Source organism: Coenobita brevimanus, chromosome 110 (genome assembly GCF_032717465.1).
Source record: "Coenobita brevimanus isolate Jiangsu-jjx chromosome 110, ASM3271746v2, whole genome shotgun sequence".
Lineage (NCBI taxonomy): Eukaryota > Metazoa > Arthropoda > Malacostraca > Decapoda > Coenobitidae > Coenobita > Coenobita brevimanus.
Window position 1 is genome coordinate 29,963,293 of NC_137063.1, and position 19,461 is coordinate 29,982,753.

General features: G+C 41.6%; 1 protein-coding gene across 1 annotated transcript in view; it reads left to right on the top strand.

Moving 5' to 3' along the window:
- The window catches only part of sti (citron rho-interacting kinase sticky), a 421,549-nt gene that overhangs the window by 223,627 nt on the left and 178,461 nt on the right, over positions 1–19,461 (top strand). Inside the window, exons 21-24 of the mRNA XM_080286239.1 lie at positions 13,353–13,527; positions 14,973–15,135; positions 16,493–16,607; positions 18,497–18,648. Coding sequence (XP_080142365.1) covers positions 13,353–13,527; positions 14,973–15,135; positions 16,493–16,607; positions 18,497–18,648 — 605 coding nt within the window. The remainder of the gene's footprint in view (positions 1–13,352; positions 13,528–14,972; positions 15,136–16,492; positions 16,608–18,496; positions 18,649–19,461) is intronic.

Consider the following 19,461-nt stretch of genomic DNA (forward strand, 5'->3'; position numbering starts at 1 on the left):
TCTGGTCGTTTTATAGCCGCTGTTGTAGACTGCCATTGTTCTTCTTCTAGATCTATCAATAGTGGTGTCCCTCAGGGCTCTGTCCCATCACCAACTCTCTTCCTTTTATTCATCAATGACCTTCTAAGCTGTACATCTAACCCTGTCCACTCGTACGCTGATGACTCCACCCTTCACCTTTCCATTCGGTTCGCGCAATGTCCATCTCAGTAGTTACTTCAACAAACAAGGGATGAGGCTATGGCACATCTTATGTCTAACTTGGCTCGTAGCTCTGACTGGGGTAAAAATACTCTTGGTGTTTTTAATGCATCAAAAACTCAGTTCTTACACCTATCAACCCGACAAAATCTTCCACAGGTGTACCCACTAATGTTTAATAATATTCAAGTTAATCCTGCATCATCCTTGAACATGCTTGGGGTTTCATTCACTCAGGACTTATCTTGGAAGGATTATATTACATCTCTTGTAAAATCTACTTCCATGCGATTAGTTGTGCTAAGTCGACTCCGTTCCTTCTTTACCCTTGCACAATTAATGACTCTATACATGGGTTTTATCTGCCTACAACTCTCATGTGAGGGGAGGCTTCCCACATACAGCTCTTCTCAATAGGGTGGAGTCAGAGGCTTTTTGACTTATTAACTCTCCTCCTTTTACTGGCTCCCTTCAACCTCAGTTTCTTCACCACACTGCTGCATCTTTACCTCTTTTCTGTCACTACTTCAGTGGTCACTGCTCTTCTGAACTGTCTACTTGCATTCCTCCACCTCTATGACTAGCAGCAAACTCTCGTCCCTTTTCTGTCCAACTCTCTAATGCAAGAGTTAACCGTTACTCCCAGTCCTTCATTTATGCAACAGGTTAACTCTGGCACTGTTTCCCTCTGTCTGTATTTCCTGGTAGCTATAATCTCCAGTCTTTCAAATGCAGTGTGTCCAGGCATCTCGAAATGATCAGATCTTGAATTTGGCTCATTCTTGTATTTTGTTTTTCTCTTGGTAGGAACAGTTAATGTGGTCTCATGGCCTTTAGTTCCTTCTTCCCAGCATGTAAAAAAAAAAAAAAAATGCAAGGGTTAGCATCCCATTTTTAACTTATAGTCATTGTAAAGTGTGTGGATGGCTATGCCTTTGAAATGAGTTGAGATTCTGGGGGGTGTGAATGGTGAGGAATGAGTTATGTGACTCATTTCACTCGGCATGTTGTTAAGTAGTTCTCCATTTGTTGTGTTTTTCTCCCCTTTTTGCATTCTGGACCCTACCTCTTCCCATCCTTTGGTGGAAATAGGTAGTAGGGTTAATGATGATGATGATGATAATGATGGTAATGATTGAATGTTAATAGATAGAGGTGTGACTTGTTTTTGCAGGACACGGAAGAAAGTTCTTCCCATGTGTGTAGCTCTGCTCCCAGTGCTTTTAATGGGGCAGTATGTGGAAGGTATTAAGAGTATATGGAGTGGAGGAGCAATTTTTGAGTGCTGTGAAGAGTATGTACGAAGGAGCTAGGGCTACGGTGAGAGTGGATGGTGAGCTGAGTGAGTTCTTTATTCTGAATGTGGGACTGAAACAGGGTTGTGTGATGTCTCCATGGCTGTTTAATATATAGGTGGATGGGGTTGTAAAGGAGGTGCAAGGCAGGGCAGTGGATGTGGGGGTGGCTCTAATGAATCAGGGTGAGATTTTGAAGATTCCAGTGTTGCTGCTTGCTGATGATATGGTATTGTTGAGTAAAGATGAATGGGAGTTGCAAGGTTTGATGAATGAATTTGGGACAGTGTGTAGGAAGAGGAATCTGAAAGTTAATGTAAACATGAGTAAAGTTTTGGTGTTTGAGAGGAATGAAGTCACAGAATGTGCAGTGAGGTTGGATGGTGAGGATGTTGAGAATGTGAGTGCATTCAAGTACTTGGGTAGTGTGATGAGTAAGGATGAAGTGCTTGAAAGGGTACAGCAGGGAAGGAAGGTTGTTGGTTCACTGAAAACAGTGATGAGAAATAGGGAGGTGAGTATGGAAGTTGAGAAGTCACTGCATGATAGTATTGTGATCCCTACCCTGACGTATGAAAGCGAGGCGTGGATCTTGCAAGAGGAGAACAAGTCAAGAGTGAGAGCAGTGGAAATGAGTTACTTGAGAGGAGCATGTGGAGTGACATGGAGGGACAGGTTGACGAATGAAGAAGTGAAGGAACGTTGTGGGATGGATGTGGATGTGGTTGAGAAGATTAGGAGAAATACACTGAGGTGGTTTGGACATGTGGAGAGAATGGAGAATGAAAGACTGACTAAGAGGGTGTATGTAAGTGAGGTGCAGGGAGGGAGATGGATGGGAAGACCAAGGATGAGGTGGAGGGATGGAGTTGAGAAGTATATGAGGGAGGGGGGAGTGAGTTGGAGGCAGGGCAGTCAAATGGTGGGTGACAGAGCGACTTGAAGGCGTTTTGTCTGCAGCCACCGTTTGCGGGATTAGGGCATCGGGCTATAGATAGATAGATAGACAGTATTTAATCAGATTTTGGATGGAGTGTATTTTCTAAGTCCTTTTTCAGGATCTTACTTAACCCGTACAGCGTCGCGGTGGTATATATACCACCTGAGCTCCCAGTGACTAGAGCATCGCGGTGGTATATATACCACCTCATATTCGCGCACTTGTAGTAAGTCTTTACATGTCGTGACAGTGTGAACGCGACCTTCTATGAACACCATTGTTTCATTCCACTGTCTCACTGTACAACCTGACCCCTCCAGGCCTCCCTTACCCCCTCCTTGGCCTACCTAGGCCATCACTCTGAGTTGAGCTTTTACGCTGTCAAGATGTCTCAAGCTCGTCGATCAGGTCTCTCCCAAGAAGAAATAGACAAAGCTTTAGACGATACTGTATCGTCTAAGATGAGTGAAAGTGTGGTATATGCTGATAGCGATGCATCATTAGTGGATAGTGATAGTGAGGATGAGTATTTACCTCCTAATAACGAAAGTGAAACATCAGAATCTAGTGGTACTGGCAAACGAGTAGAACTGATGAAAGGTGAAATAGCTTTACCAACAGTAACAGGGGTTGTTTATGTAAGCATTGAATACGAAAATGTAAGCCTAGAATTGTCATAACTGCATTTTTATTTTCCCCCACCAAATATATGTAAAATCTCTGAAGTCTACGGGATAGGAATGAAAAGTAAGCATTCTTATATACGAAAAAAAAAAGTATTTCCTTGTGGATTTGAGTGACTTGATCTGTGAAACTCATGTTTTTTTTTTTTACCTATTTATTAGTATTCCTTTTTTCCAAATACCTTACTTTTCTGTTACAGTAACTTTTCTCTAATTTCTATACCTTTCATCTGCATTTTATGTTACATTTTTCTGCCTACAATATATAATATATCAAGATATGTATATTTTGTGAATAGTTTAGTCTATTTTAAGTATTTTGGTATCTTAGACATGTGTAGTAAATGGATAAGGCTTACGAAAATCATTGTTGACTAGCCGCGACCGAATTACGTAAGGGCTGTAAAACTCTATGGGGGGGGAAACGTAATTTTCGGCAATGCCCGACATGGGGGAAAAAAACAATCTTCGAGTTGAAAACGAACGTTTTCATGAATGAAACTCATGTTTTTTCAGCATTTCTGACCCATCTAGCCAATAAAAATTTTTTCCATAGTCCCGACGCTGGGCGTGTACATATAAGCCAAATCGCCCGACTCTGTACAGGTTAATCCATGTCTTCTAGTGAGAATTGGATTAGGATGATGAAGTTCATGTCATGAAGACCACGCTGTTGTGTGCTGTCCTTAACACTGAGATGCTGGGCTATTTATACCGCGGTCATCCTATCAGTACAGACAGTTTTCCCGAAATTGCCTGTTTCCAAACCTTAATATCTCGGAAAGTGTAGCAGTTAGGGAAATAAAGTAAAAAGCATATTACTCATCAACTCTTCTTCTTGCAAATAAAAGTATCCCCAGGTCTGCAGGTGGTTGCATCGATGAGTAAGGACATGATGAATATAAGTAATTTTTGATGTGCTGTGCAGGACGTGTTCATGCATGTGCGCGCAGCCCCGACTTGGGCTTCTCTCTCAGTGTGGTAACTTCTCCATTACAAGAAAAACTAGACACAGTTGCATCCAAGGCACACCATATGGCTCTGTCACTGAGCTCTTTCCTAGTATCCTTGGAAAGAGGCTTGGCAGGAGTGGATGAGGCGGGGACAGAGTCAGACGAGAGGTTTAAGAAAACATTGTCATACACCTGACAAAGTCACAGAGACGACTGAGGTATGCTTGCCTCAGGTGGCAGGAATCTCTCCCAACTCTTTGGTGACAGGATATACTGGCGGCCACTTCAAACTATGGCATGAAAACACTTGTGGTTGTGTCCGGCACCCAGTGTCACCGACCCGCAAACTTTGTGTCAGATATAACTGGATCCTGGCAAGTAAGGGTTAGAGTGGTATGTTGAATAACCACATCTGATTTTCTTAACTGTTTCAACTGGATGTAGTATATAATAGTTCAAGTCCAACCTTGGGGTGGTTGGAGCTTAATGTTCACATAATGGCACTCAGGAATGAGTGACTGATATCCTTGCCATAAATATCTGAACAGAATAGCCTAGCCTCAGGTTCCTGTGTTCTTGATGAGTCAGCATAGGATTAAATGTTGAATTGATGGATGTTCCATGAATGTCAATGAGAAAGTGGGAGCTTTTTACCTTTGCATTCTCAGTTTTTACCTATATGTTATTTTGACATTTTTTGTCTCAAACTTACTACCTCTGGACAGTTTTATTCAGCTCAAAGATAACCCCTTTGAATTAGAGGATTAAAAGGAACCTACTCTAACCTATTCACCATAGCTATTGATATTTTCCCAATTTTATGAAAGTTAAAGTTAAGAAGTTCACCAAGGACTGAAATGTATGGATGAAGTATGCTATATATACATGAAGAAGCACATGATGGAGGTATGGTATGCCCATCCTCCTGTTATCTATATGGTAACAACTCCAGAGGGTGTGTGTATGTCAAGTGCCTCGATAAAGAAAAGAAAAAGAGAGAGATTGATTGTGGTGATGGTTCTGCTTGTGAGGTAGAAGCAAAATTCATAAAGCTTGAATGATTGAGCTTGTCTATTTCACTGTTTTGCTAACAGGTTATTAGTATTACCATTTTTATGCTTTCTCTGTTTTGGGATCCTAATTGATTCCATCTCATAATGAAAACAAGGGTTAGGATGATGTTTATGATGATAAAGCATTTTTTTTTTTTTTTTTTTTTTTTTTAATGTGTCCGACTTCTGGGCATAGGCAGTTATAATGATGTTGATGCAATTATTCGAGGCACTACCCTAAAGTTCCTGAAATTTGAAAGCAGGTGGGAAATCGCTTGTCATACGGTGCGTCGATGCTAGGTTGAAGTGCACACACCCTTTGTTTGTTAGTGTGTTGGGGCATTGTGCAGGGTGGTTGCGTTTGCTGCATGTGTGTGTTTTTCTTATTTTTGTGTTTAGATTAGTTTATGAGTTTTGTGATCTCAAAAATGGAAGATGTGAAAGAGCAATGTGTGTGCATCAAGTTTTATGACAAACTCAGGAAGAATGCTGGAGAAACTCATGAAATATTAAAACAAGCATTCTGTGACAGTGCTTTCAGGGTCACACAAACCTATGACTGGTTAAAGAGTTAAAAAAAAACGAACATTTTTCAACAGATGATGATGCACGTTCTGGTTGCCCTTCCACCAGTTCATCTCTTGACAGTGTGTGGCCAAAGGTCGTGCAGCCATCCTTGAAGATCACAGGAGGACAATCCATGATGTTTGGGATATTGTTAGTTTATTGTATGGAACTTGCTAAGTTGCTAACTAACTTTGTCTGACGACCATGACATTAGACGAACTGCCATCAAGTTTGTCTCAAGGCTTCTGACTGATGAGCAAAAGCAGCATTGCGTAGAGGTCTGCAAGGAGCTCAAGGAAATGGCCAGAAAGGACCCTGCCCCTCAAGTGTCATTACTGGTTATGAAAGCTGGGTTTATGGGTACAACCCAGAAGCCAAACAACAATCATGGCAGTGGAAGGGCCCAGTTTTGCCCAGACCAAAGAAGGCACATCAGGTCAAGAGCAGTTTGAAGTCAAAGCTCATCACTTTCTTTGAAATGAAGGGGATCATTCATTAAGAATTCATTCCTTAACCCAAAAGCGCCGGTTGATGTGTATAACTGTCACGATTTTGGGTGCGGAGCAACGCCGGTTGACATGTATAGCTGCAGGTGTCTTCCTGCCACCCTTTGAATCCTTACTCATTGACAAGCCCACCTGGAGACGTGGGGATACTTTCATTTGAAAGAAGAAGAGTTGGTGAGTCTTTTGTATTTTTAATTTTTTCTCTAGCTGTTATAGTTTGGCAGATATTAGGGTTTGAAGTAAGGGTATTTTTTCCCAAATCGCAATATCCTCCGTAGGGAGGAGCATGCGACATTGGAAAAACCCCTGCGTGTAGGAGTTAATGACAGACTGTCAATGCAAAGTTCTACAGTGATGTTTTGAGATGGCTCCGGGAATACATGAGGTGAAAAGTTCAGACAAGTGGCACACAAACAAATGGGTGCCTAGCCATGACAATGCACCTGCACACCCAGCCCTTGTTGCTCAGCGGTTTTTGGCGTAAAGAAACATGCCGGTTGTCCCCAGCCCCATTCACCAGATTTGGTCCCCTGTGAGATTTTCCTCTTTCTGAAAACCATAATCTAACTGAAAGGACTAAGATTTGACACCACTAAGGAGATGCAGGAGGAAATGCAGAAAGTCCTGAACAAGTTGATGCTCAAGGACTTCCAGAACGCGTTCTGATCATGGGAAAATCGCTGGGATTGAAGTCTGCTCGCCCAAGAAGACTGCTTTGAAGGGGATGGTGGTGATTAGGATATGACATAAGGTTTTTCCTTCTTTAGTTAAATTTCAGGAACTATTAGATAGCACCTTGTGATGGTGACAACAGTGATGATGGTGATGATCAGCGATGTGATGATTGTCATTGTCATTGTCATTGTCATAGTCAGTCATCATCATCATTCATCAGTCATCATCGTCATCGTCATCATCTGGCAGCCTACATTACACAGTATTATTCAGTGCAAGAAGGACCTTTCACTGACAGAGAGTTTAGAATATGCCCATTGCTGCAGTTTGCCCTTGTCTTGTTGTATTCTAGAACCTGTGTATCAACCTGTTATGCATATAGTGCTTAGGAGTATGGGTGATAGGACAGTAATGGGGCAACTGCATATGCATATACAGTGGTGGAATGTGGGTGATATGGCATTAATAGGGCAGCTGTTTCAGCATGTACTGCTGTGGAGTTTGAGTGGTATGGTATTATGGAGAAGCTTTCAGCATATACTGTGATGGATTTTGGTGATATGGCATTAATGGGGAAACTGTTTGGGCATGTGCGGCTGAGGAGTGTGGTGATATGGCATTAATGGGGCAACTGTTCTTATCTGTAGAATGTGGGTGGTATGACATGAATGGGGAGATTGTGGAGATTATCAGGCGTGAGAGGATTGAGCTTGCTGGTGAGTCTCGAGTGTGTGGAAGAGTTTTGTTACTTGGAGACATGTTATTTGCTGGAGGTGGGGCTGGAGCTAGTTCTGTGGCTAGGGTAAGGTTTGGTTGGAAGAAGTTCAGGGAGCTGTTCCCTTTCCTGGCATTGAGAGGGCACTTTCTCCATGCTAAGGGATCTTTGTATGCGCTATGTGTTAGAAATGTAATGCTGTATGGTAGTGAGATGTGGGCTGTAAAGGAAGAGGATATTTGCATGCTGGAACATAGAGAAATGACAGTGACATGGTGGATGTACAGTGTGTCCACGAATGCAAGGCCTGGGTGAGCTAGGTTTACAGTGAAGAGTTAAGAGGAAGGATGCGGCTTGAGTACACTGGTAGTGTGATGAGGAGGGGTAAATTGAGATAGTTTGTGCATGTGGAGTGGATGAGGGGTGACTTTTTTTTTTTTTTTTTTTTTTTTTAATGCAAAGAAGGAGCCAAAGGCCAGAAACTCGTAAGATTGTTCCCATCAAGAAAAACAAAAAGCAAGGTAACAGAGAGCCAAATTCAAGATCCTTTCATATGAAGATGCCTGGACACACTATATTTGAAAGACTGGATGTCATTGACTGTAGGAAATACAGACAGAGGAAGACAGTTCCACAGCTGACCTGTTGCATACATGAAGGACTGGGAGTAAAGATTAAGAGAGTTGGACAGAAAAGGGATGAGAGTGTGTTGCTAGATGGATACAACATGCCAGCTGGAGTGGTGGACGGATGCAAGCAGGTAGTTCAGAGGAGCAGTGACCATTGAAGTAGTGATAGAAAAGAGATAAAGATGCAACAGTGCAGCAAAGAGACAGAGGTTGAAGGGAACCAGTAAGAGGAGGAGAGTTAATGAGATGAAAAGCTTTCACTCCACTGTGTTGAGAGTAGCAGTATGTAGGGAGACTCCCCACACATGAGAGTTGTACCCTTCATTGGGGCAAATAAGACCTGTGTATAAAGTCAGCAACTGTGCAGGGGTAAAGAAGGTACGGAGTCGGCTTAGCATTCTTAATCTCTCAGAAACAGATTTTACAAGAGAAGTAATATGATCTGCCCAAGATAAATCCTGGGAGAATGAAGCCCCAAGTATGTTTAAATATGATGCAGGATTTATTTGGATATTGGTAGAAATTAGAGGATACTCCTGAGGAAGAGTTTTATGGGTAGAATGATGTAAGAACTGAGTTTTTGAAGCATTAAAAATAACAAGATTACTTTTACCCCAGTCAGAGATTTGAGCCAAATCAGACATAAGGTGTGTCTCATCCCCTGTTTGTTGAGTTACTGCTGAGATGGACGCTGTGGGAAGAGAATGGAAAGATGAAAGATGGAGTCATCAGCGTATGAGTGGTTAGGGCTTGATGTACAGCTTATAAGGTCATTGATGGATAGAAGGAAGAGAATTGGTGATAGGACAGAGCCCTGAGGAACACCACCAATGATAGCTCTAGGAGAAGAATGGTGGCTGTCCACAACAGCATCAGTAGTATGACCAGAAAGGGAGCTAGAGATGAAGGTACAGATAGAAGGATAGAAACTGTAAGAGGACAGTTTGGAAATTAAAGATTTATGCCAGACTCGATCGAAAGCCTTTGAGATGTCATGTGCAGTGGCAAAGCTTTTGCGAAAGTCCCGAAATGAGGATATCCAGGAGTCTGAAAGATAGGTGAGAAGATTGCCCATGGAGCACCCCTTGGGGAAACCATACTGACAATCGACAGATGGTTCCGATAGTTTAAAAAAAACTTGAAATACTGGATGTTAAAGCAATTGGGCAATAGTTAGAGGGCTGGAAATGGTCACCCTTCTTTGGGACAGGCTGAATGAGAGCAAACTTCTCTCAAGAAGGAAAGGTACAAGTTGACAGCGAGAGAGTTTGCCTTGGCAGGGTGTAAGCACAGAAGCACAGTTCTTGAGGACAACAGGAGGGACCCCATCAGGCCCATATGCTTTGTTAGTACTGAGGCCAGTGATGGCAGAAGATACATCAATTGAAGAAATTTTAATTTCAGCCATGAGGCAATCTGAGGGGGGAAGTGATGGAGGAACAGCACCGGAATAGTCTAAGGTGGAATTGAAGGAGAATGAATGAGTGCAAAGTTCTGCTTTACCAGTAGAAGAAACGGCTACAGAGTCATCAGGATAGAAAAGTGGAGGGAAGGATGAGGTACAGTTGTTAGAAAGATTTTTGGCAAGGTGCCAAAAGGAGCTGGAAGAATTTGGGTTAGAGAATTTAGTACGAATGAAATTATTTTTAGCAGAGCAAAGAACAGATTTAGCGCAATTCTGGACATAAATATAGAATAGATGAAATTAAGGGGTGGGTTGGTTCCAGTACCTTTTGTAGGCCCTCTCCTTGTTGTAGACAACATTAGGACAAGCATGATTAAACCAAGGCCTCTTTGTACCTGTCACAGGATAAGAGAAAGGAATGTATGCTTTCATCCTTGAGAGAATAATCTCCATAATGCTCGAGGCACAGTCATATGGCTCTCAGGCATGAAAGCAATCATCGTTCCAGGAAGATCAAAGAAATACTGCCTAAAGGCCTCCCAATCAGCATCTCCAAGGTGCCATGACTGCCACACCTTGGGAGGGTCCACAGGCCTTACTGGAGCAATAGGACAAGTTAAGATGATGAGGTTGTGATCGGCGGAGCCCAATGGAGAGAAAAGATAACAGCATAAGCAGAAGGATTAGTTGTATGGAAAAGGTCAAATATGTTGTAACTCTCTCCAAGGCAGTCAGGGATACGGGTAGGGTGCAGAAAGTGAGAAGTGTTAACACTGTGGGTAGGATTGTGAGAGGGAATCCGAAAAAGACCTGGGATGAGGTCTTAGAGTGTGACCTCAGGGATAAAGGACCGAATAGGGTGGCTGCCAGAGATTGAGCAGCATGGAGGGCTGCCATTAGGTGACCAAGGCCAGCGCATGCAAGCATGTTGGAGCCCTTATAAACGAAATGAAACTGGCTGGGCATATATACAGTAAGTGAGGCATATGGTGATATGACATTAATGGGTCCTTTTGTAGCCAAGGGGTTAACCCTTTTCTTTATGAGTACTTCATTTAGTTTTTATCTGTGCTACAGGGTATCTCCAGATAGTTTTATTCACTCTTAACCCCTTCTTTACCAAGCACCATGTCCTGCGTCGGCGGCCACCCCCACCCCCACACTGAGTTGTCATTCTACATTTTTGGTGCGTCGGGGGCTGGGGGGTAATTCATTATCGCGTTCACGCTAATAACTTTGTGTTATTTATTTTTTTTTTAACATCAGTGATCAGATAAACCTCAAAAGATTGTGCCCCCCAAAAAAATCATACATATTTTGTTTTTTTCATCAGTTTTGTTAAAATATACGTACATAAATAGCCAAGAAATATTTAGGCTTGAAAACAGTAACATGCACAGTTCATATGTGTATTTATGTACTTTATAATTTATGTTGATTTTTTGCAGTAAATACTATGTTTTCTGTGGGTGAGAAGGTGACCCATATACAGGAGCACTCTGAGGCAGATGCAGCCAGGCAAGGCAAGGCCATAAGCGAAAAAGAAGAATGAAAGAAGTGAAGAAAAAATTAAGGACGAGGGCAAAAACTTATGTAAAAGAAAAAGAATATGGGTGTAGGAAGTATGAAAGTAAAGAATAATGAAAAGAAGAAAAAAGAGGGGATAGTAAGAGAAAGATGAGAGAGAGGAATGCTTGTGGGTGACACAACTTTCACTGTCGTCTGTATTCCCACTGACAGTCTCTCCCGGCTCATACAATGGATCATTGTCACTTTCCTCAGACAACAATTCATTATCAGATTCATCCAGATCACTGTCTAACTGGAGGGTAAAATCCTCATCACCACCACTTGATGACATGTTTCCGTATAATGGGAGTGCGTGGCGGTGTTTAGCGCAGAGTACACATTCCCTCCAAGGTCACAGGCACACTAAGTCATCATTCACAAATATACTTGCAAAATAGTTGCAGACTCACAGGGGAAGTGTAGGTGGTGGGGAGACTGATAATCTGATTGGTGCTTGAGAAATTACATCATATATACAGTCTACAGTTGGTCGAAACTAATGAGGTTTCATGACGTATGTATGACATAATACTGTAATGTTACCATTGGTCGAGAAAATAGGAATGTTACCATATAGTCCAGCTTTTCCTGTGGCTGAAAACCACGTGGAAGGATTATGAGAGCCATACCAAGGCAGCAAAGCTGTGCAACCATGATGTTTGGAAGTACATGTGTACTGTACTTCCAAAGTTTTCTTGGTACCTCAATGGCTTTCAGAATGGAAGTACACATGTACTGCCAAATGCATTTCGGTAAAGAAGGGGTTAAGGGAAACTTTTCGAACTGGAGGGGTTGCATATAGACTTCATGAACCCTTCACCACCAGATGTCTCTAGAGTTGATAAAAACTGTTTGGAGGTAGCAAGAATAAAATTAAAAGTGTCATATGATTTCCATAATCCACCAATTTATTGACCAATATGGAGAAACTCATTCAGTAGCCCTTGATATTTCTAAAGCTTTTGACAGAATCTGACACTGTTCCCTGCTATCCAAACTCCCTTGCCGTGGACTAACGTCTTTTGTTCTTTTGATTTCCTCATATCTCAGCAACAGACAGATAAAAGTAGATGATGTACATTCCAGTTCCACTCAGTTAATGCTAGCATGCTACAAGGATCAGTTCTGGCCCCAACCCTATTCCCAGTTCATATTAATGATCTCTTATCTGTCTCCCATAGTCCCATCCATTCATATGCAGATGACTCAGCACTTCACAGTTCATTCACACTTAAACACCCATTCACAGTGTTTAATATCTCTAATTCACAACTCAGTACAGCCATCTCCATAAATCAAGACTTATGTAGGAAATTGAATGGAGAAAAAATAACCTTGCTTCATGTAATGCTAGTAAAACCAAATCTATACAGTTTAATAATAGACAGATATTGCCAGTTTCCTATATTACCTCAATGCCACTAATATTTCTGTCTCAAAAAGTGTTGAAATTTTCAGTGTTTCACTTAACAGTGCTCTCAACTGGACTTGTTATGTCATATCACTTGCCAAAACCACCTCAGTGAAACTTGGATTGTTGTGCTGAGTTTGTAGCTTCTTCACTGACAAGTAGTTAGCAATAGTTTATAAGAGTCATGTGCGCTTTCATCTCATCCTTGCTCAGCCTTGTGGAATGGATGTGGAGAGGTTACACAAAAACAGCTAGACAAAATTCAGAACAAAGCTATTAGAATTATTAATAACCCTGCAATTACAGATAAACTACCTCCCCTGCAGGGAAGAAGAAATGTTGCCTCCCATGCATTATTTCATGTATACTTTTATGGCAAATGCTCAGGTGAAGTTGTATCCATTGTGCCACCTCTCCATGCCATCCCCTTTGCTACACGGGCATCTGGCAGTGTTCGTGACTGGAATGTCACACTGCCATATTGCAGAACTTCCGCCTATCAGAAATCTTTTATTCCCCGAACTGCATCTCTTTGGAACTCGCCTCCCCAGAGTTGTTTCCTCCCAAACTTCAACCTGCAACTGTTCAAGTCCAGCTGTTACAGATTTTTTATGAAAGGAGGGCACCAATAATCTGGTGTATGGATTTTTATTTTTTTTTATTTTTTATTTATTTTTTTATACAAAAAAAAATGTTCAGAATATGGCTGTGAGATCCAGGTTCCCCTCCTTCCATTATTGCTGTATTCCAGAACTTGCGTAACAGACTGTTTGGGCGTGAAAACAAGGAAAACAGTGGAGGAGTGTGGGTGACAAGGCAGTACCGGGACCTAGAGGACATGCTTGCCCGGGAGCGCTCTAACAACAGGCATCTGGAGGAACAGCTGACAAGGGCACGTGCTGAGATTGTGGCCCTCACTGCTGCAGGTTAGGGGAAGGCAGGGCAGGACAGGGTAGGGTAGGGAAGAAATTGTTACTCATACTGCCGTAGGTTAGGATAGGACAGGATAGGTTAGGCAGATCAGAGATGGTTGTCATCACTACTGCAGGTTAAGCTTGAATAGGAGAGAGTAGGGCAGAGATTATTGCTCTAACTGCTTCAGGTTAGGACAGTGCAGAGTAGGGTGCTTTAGGATAGAATGGGGTAGGTTAGGGCAGTGATTATTGCTCCAGCTGCTGCAGGTTAGAACAGTACAAGGAAGGTTACTATAGGAGAGAAAAGGGTAGGGTACTGTAGGATAGAATAGAGTAGGAGAGGGCAGTGATTGTTCCCCTAACTATTGTAGGTTAGGACAGTGCCAGGTTTAGGATACAGTAGGATAGGATTGGGCAGAGACTGTTTCCCAAACTGCGTAGGTTATGACAGTGCAGGGTAGGGTAGGATAGGGCAGAGGTTGTTGCCCAAGTTGCTGCATGGACAGGGTGGGAAAGGGTAAGATAATATAGGTTAGGATGGATAGGATAGGGATGGCAAGATAATGGGAGGGGAGGGTAAAATGAGAGATTGTTGCCCTCACTGCTTAAGGTTTAGACAGAGTGGAGCTTTGTACAAGAAAGGAGAGTTGGGTCAATTAGGATAGGGCAGGGCAAGGTAGGACTAGACAGGGCAAAAGGTTTTGGTGTTGGCTGTTATTGCTGAAGATCAGATTGGCAAGATAGTGTAATGCAGCATAGGCAAAAGTAAGGAAATGTAGGGAAAGGAACTGTAGGTTAGGTAAATGTTAAGTGAGTAGGAGTCTTATTCAGTTGTTTTTTTTAATTTATCCTCACACAGGTTGTGTCATGTTTTCTTTAGTTTTATCCTTTTCTCCTGTAATGTATGTTTATATACCCATTATAATTTTTCCTGTATTCCTTTGCCATAATTTTGCTTGTACTGTGTAGCTCTTCATCTTTGTGAGTATAGAGTTTGTGCATTTGTTTATTGTATTAATGTTACAGACATTGGTATTCTGTAAACTAGGTTGATGCATTATTACTGGCTTGTGGATGTTTTCTTCGTTTGTCCAGTTGCCTATGCCACACTTTTTAAAAGAATGTGAATGATAATTTTACAGATTAAAAAGTATATCATATTCAGTACAGCACCAGTGGTGCTGGAGGGGGAAGCCTTCAGGTGATGGCACATATATATATTGCAGATTGGCTCCATGGTTGAGTTATATAAATGTCTCTCAACTCTCTCCCTATCCCCCAGAAATGAGGAGGGTGAGCTATAGGCGGGCAGTTTTAACCTGCATTTCACTGGGTTCACATTTAGAGGAACCTAGGTTGTAACTACTATGATACTGTAGTACCATGGTATTGCAAATATTACAGTACAAATAACAAAGTATTACTGTGGTAGCAGTGTTTTTATGACATCTTTTCAGGTGGAACTTCAGATAGCAAAAGTGTGGCGGGAACCCCACGTATCCCTCACACCCGCATGCCAGCCCCATCCCCACTCCCCATGCGTACCCCTCAGGGCAAGATAAGTGCTGAGACACCCCGCACACAACACAAACAACGCATGAGGCATAACATTCCTCACAGGTAATGACTCAGTCTTATTGATGTATCAGCACAATAAATGCGATAATAAATTCTCAAACAGTCCACTGTTCCCTCATTGTGATGCAGCCCCTTACACCACTACACACTAACTCATCATGCACGTCACACTCATATCACAGACAAACCATCTACAGTACTTAATTTTAGCAAAATATTTTCTGGGATTGTTCAGATGAAGTGGCTGGTGTCCTGCAGTACCTGGCTTATATCTAAATGAGTGTTGGACCAGAGCAGGACCTGTTTATATAGCATACGCTTTATCCAGTAAGAGCTTTCTTGTGTTCATTGTATTGAATAACAATTACACATGCAGTTTTTTGTTATATAATACCACAGGCATGGCTTGGTCTCTCACCCTTAAGTGTTCTGGACTCAGATACCATAGCCTCAGGTAACCACATTTTTTAGCATCCCAGAAAAATGTTTGATCTGATTGCATTAGGGAATGGCTTTAGCCAAATTATAGTAGGTGGGGGCACTCACTATCCCAGTGGTTCTTAAAGTTTCTTATGCAGTGGACCCCTTTTATTGAAACTAATCATGTGGCAGACCCTTAATTATGAGTAGATTTCCCTCCTACTGTACCTCTTGAGTTTAAAGGAGTTTGTAGGCTATAATATACTAAAATTGTTACTGAATTATTTATCAATGGCCAGTACAGAGCTGCCAAATCACAAATATCACTGTATTCTACAAAGTCGTTAAATTGTTTCCAGCAACTATTGTATGTTTTATCTGATACTCAAATTAGCCTGCGGACCCCCTGGAACATTCCACCTACCCCTGGAGGTTCGCGGACTACACTTTAAGAAACACTGCACTATCCACTCACTTGAAAGTAGTGCTGCCCTCGGGTGACTGCCATTTTCTTCCTTCCTTCTTTCCTTCCTCCTCTGTCTTGACTTCCTTCATTCTTTTCTCTTCCTTCTGCCTGTGGGTGACTTTACGCTCACTCTTCTATCTTTCTTTCCTTCATTATTTCCATTTCTTCTGTCTGTGGGTGACTCTACACTGAGTGACAAGCCAAATGGTTTCTGTACACCAGGAAACCATTTACATTGCTGGGTGGTAACCATGTAACCAAAGTATTGTGCCTGGTGGTTTAGTGGGCGATTAAGACGCTCCAATCGGATTGAGCCTATGCACGTTTCTATCCATGGGATGGTTGGGGTTTGTTGCTCATAATGCCACGAAGAGATGAGTGAGGCTGGTCACTCTCATCTTAACTGTCAGGACCAACTTGTCTAGCCCTGGGCTTCTAGGAGGCTCCTTATGGGGCAACACAGGATTAGATGATGATGATGATGATATAGTATTTTTGTTACCATTTCTGCAGATGGCAGACAGGTCTACAGATGCAGGCTGGGAGGTGTGCAGGCTGTTTAGGTAGCATCCCCTTCGCTCGCAATGCTGTACGTTGCCAGGAGTGTGGGGTTATTGCACACAGCAAGGTACAGTATATTACTGTTTGATTGCAGTTCTGTATGTACAGTACAGGCAGTCCTTACCCAAAGTTTGTAATGTATGCAGAAAAAATGCTGCCTTTAGTGAAACATTTAAATGGAACTTGCTTCTGATTCATGGTTGAGGCAATTAAATGGACAAAAAACATTCTCTTCTGAGTCAAAGCAACTTTAACCCGTGGATCGTAAGCCACAGCTCAGGCTAGGAAGTGCCATGTTGCGGGCCACAGCTCAGCCTGTGCCCATGCAGTAGCTGAGCACCAATGCTGACTACTCCACCCCCATGCAAACTTATGCATGGGGCTATGCAAAGACAGCGAGATATATATATATATATATATATATATATATACTGTATATATATATATATATATATATATATATATATATATATATATATAATCTATCTATCTATCTATATCTATATATATATATATATATATATATATATATATAATCTATCTATCTATCTATATCTATATATATATATATATATATATATATATATATATATATTTTTTTTTTTCACCAGATGATGCCCTGGATGCTTATCTTCAAGTTTATAATAAACAAAAACTAAAAAAAAAAAAAAAAAAAAATAGTTTTTTGCACACCACAGGGTGGGATAAAAAAAGGTACCCAGTAATCCATGGGTTTAATTAAATCAAATGTAACTTTAAGTGATGAATTCTCTCATTTATCATAAACTTAATTATGAAACTGCTTGTCATGAAACAACTTTCAGTGGGAACTCTCATCACCAGTAAAAGCCCAACAGGCATCAAAAACTATAAAAAAATATTAGATAGGGTTTTTGTCATTATCATTGTACCACTAAAAACTGAAGTCGGATGAGAAGCGGTGTACTCAGCTTTGGATAGTTTGTGGTAGGTGGGGGTGCGTACCATCCACTCACTCAATGTAGTTCTGCTTTGAATGTCTGCCCTTTCCCCTCTTCCTTCCTTCCTTCCTGATCTGTTTTTCTTTCCTTCCTCCTTTCCTCTTCTTTCTGCCAGTGGGTGACTTTACACTCCCTCTTCTGTCTTTCTTTCTTTCATTCTTTCCTCTTCCTTCTGCCTATGGGTGACTTTACGCTCCCACTTCTGTCTTTCTTTCTTTCATTCTTTCCTCTTCCTTCTACCTATGGGTGACTTTACACTAAGTGACAATCCAAATTGTTTTCTGTACTCCAGGAAACCATTTACTATGCTGGGTGGTAACCATATAACCAAATTATGGCACCTGGTGGTTTAATGGGTAATTAAGGTGCTCCAGTTGGATCGAGCCTGTGTAGGTTTATATCCAAGCGGTGGTTGGGGTTTATTGGTTATTTAATGCCACTCAGGGATGAGTGAGGCTGTTCACTCTCATCTTAAATGTCAAGACCAACTTGCCTAGCCCCAGGCTCCTACGCTCCTCATGGGGCAACATAGGATTGGATGATGGATGGATGGATGGAAAACTTGAAGTATGTGGAATCCAGATAGGAAAAAGAAAACTTAAAAGTATGAGTATCAACAGAGTGCCATGTGAAATGGGCCACACATCCATTCACTCATTATCCAGTCCTTCAATATTCACGGTTCTGTCACACGGGTCAAACTATCCCTTATATTTTTTAATGTATTTCACTTTTGGAAAAAGGATAATGTATATTTGTTTCATGGCAAATATTTATGAGTTTTATATTCTCTTTGTTGCCCACATCCAGTGATTTGTGGCTTTATCAGCAAGAAATAATTTTTAAATGGAGTACTGCTGCTGCTGATAATGATAATGAAGTGTATTGTTCCATTGTTTGATGGAGCTGTTGTTGTAGTGGTGAGCCGAGTTAGGACGATGATGATGATGATAATGTGTACTGTGTTGTGTATCAGTGTTCAGTGGAGCTGCCATCAACATGTGGGCTACCAGTGCAACTAGCTGAACATTACTCACCGGGCTGGACTTCGGATTCCCCAGTCCGGCTCACCGCACCCAATACAACTTCATCTCAGGCCTCACCTGAAGGCTGGCTTAAGATACCCAAGTAAGTGTGTGTTATGAGGGGGGGAGGGGGAAGGGAAGGAAGAGAAGGAGAAAGAAGAGAAAGGGGAGAGGGAGAATTTAGTAGTTATGGTTGAGTAATGTAACTGAACTGTGATTTTGATAATTTTCATGTTCTCTTTCTGATGAGAGACCTGAACTAATACAAGTGCAAATACCCTGGTGGAGTTATAGAAAAGAGGTAAATGTATGAAAGTAATGGGGAGCAGGGTGGCTCAAGGAAGAGAAGTAGCAGGTGGTATGAAGACACTGATACGAAAGAGAACTTAGTGTGGAGACTGCAAGAGAATTGCAGAAAGGTAGTGTTGGCTCCTGTATTAATATATGGGTGTGAGACCTAGGTATGACCTGAATTTGGAAAGTCAAGAGAGCATTGGATGTGAAATTGATGTAGGAGTGTTGTTCCATGTAACAGGTTGAAGAGTGTGATTGTAAATGTATAAAAGGGGAAGGTTGATGCTCTGCAAAGAGGAAATTACAGACACAGAAAACCTTTGGAGCAGATAATGAAGGTAATGGAGGGAGTTCTAGAAGGTTTGATAAGGGTAAGAGTGAATATTGGTGAGATGCAGTCTTTGGGTTTATGCCAGACAAAGGAACACTGATGCAATATTCTTTGTCCAACAGCTTCAGGAAAAATGTATAAGAAGGAAATGAGAGAGAGAGAGCTCTGCTTCTTTTGTTTTATTTGGAGAAGGTCTTTGACAGAGTTCCAAAGGAGGTGGTAAAGTGGTCAGTAATTAAGCTTGGGATTGAGATATGGCTGATTATAATAGTTATGGCATTGTATGAGGGT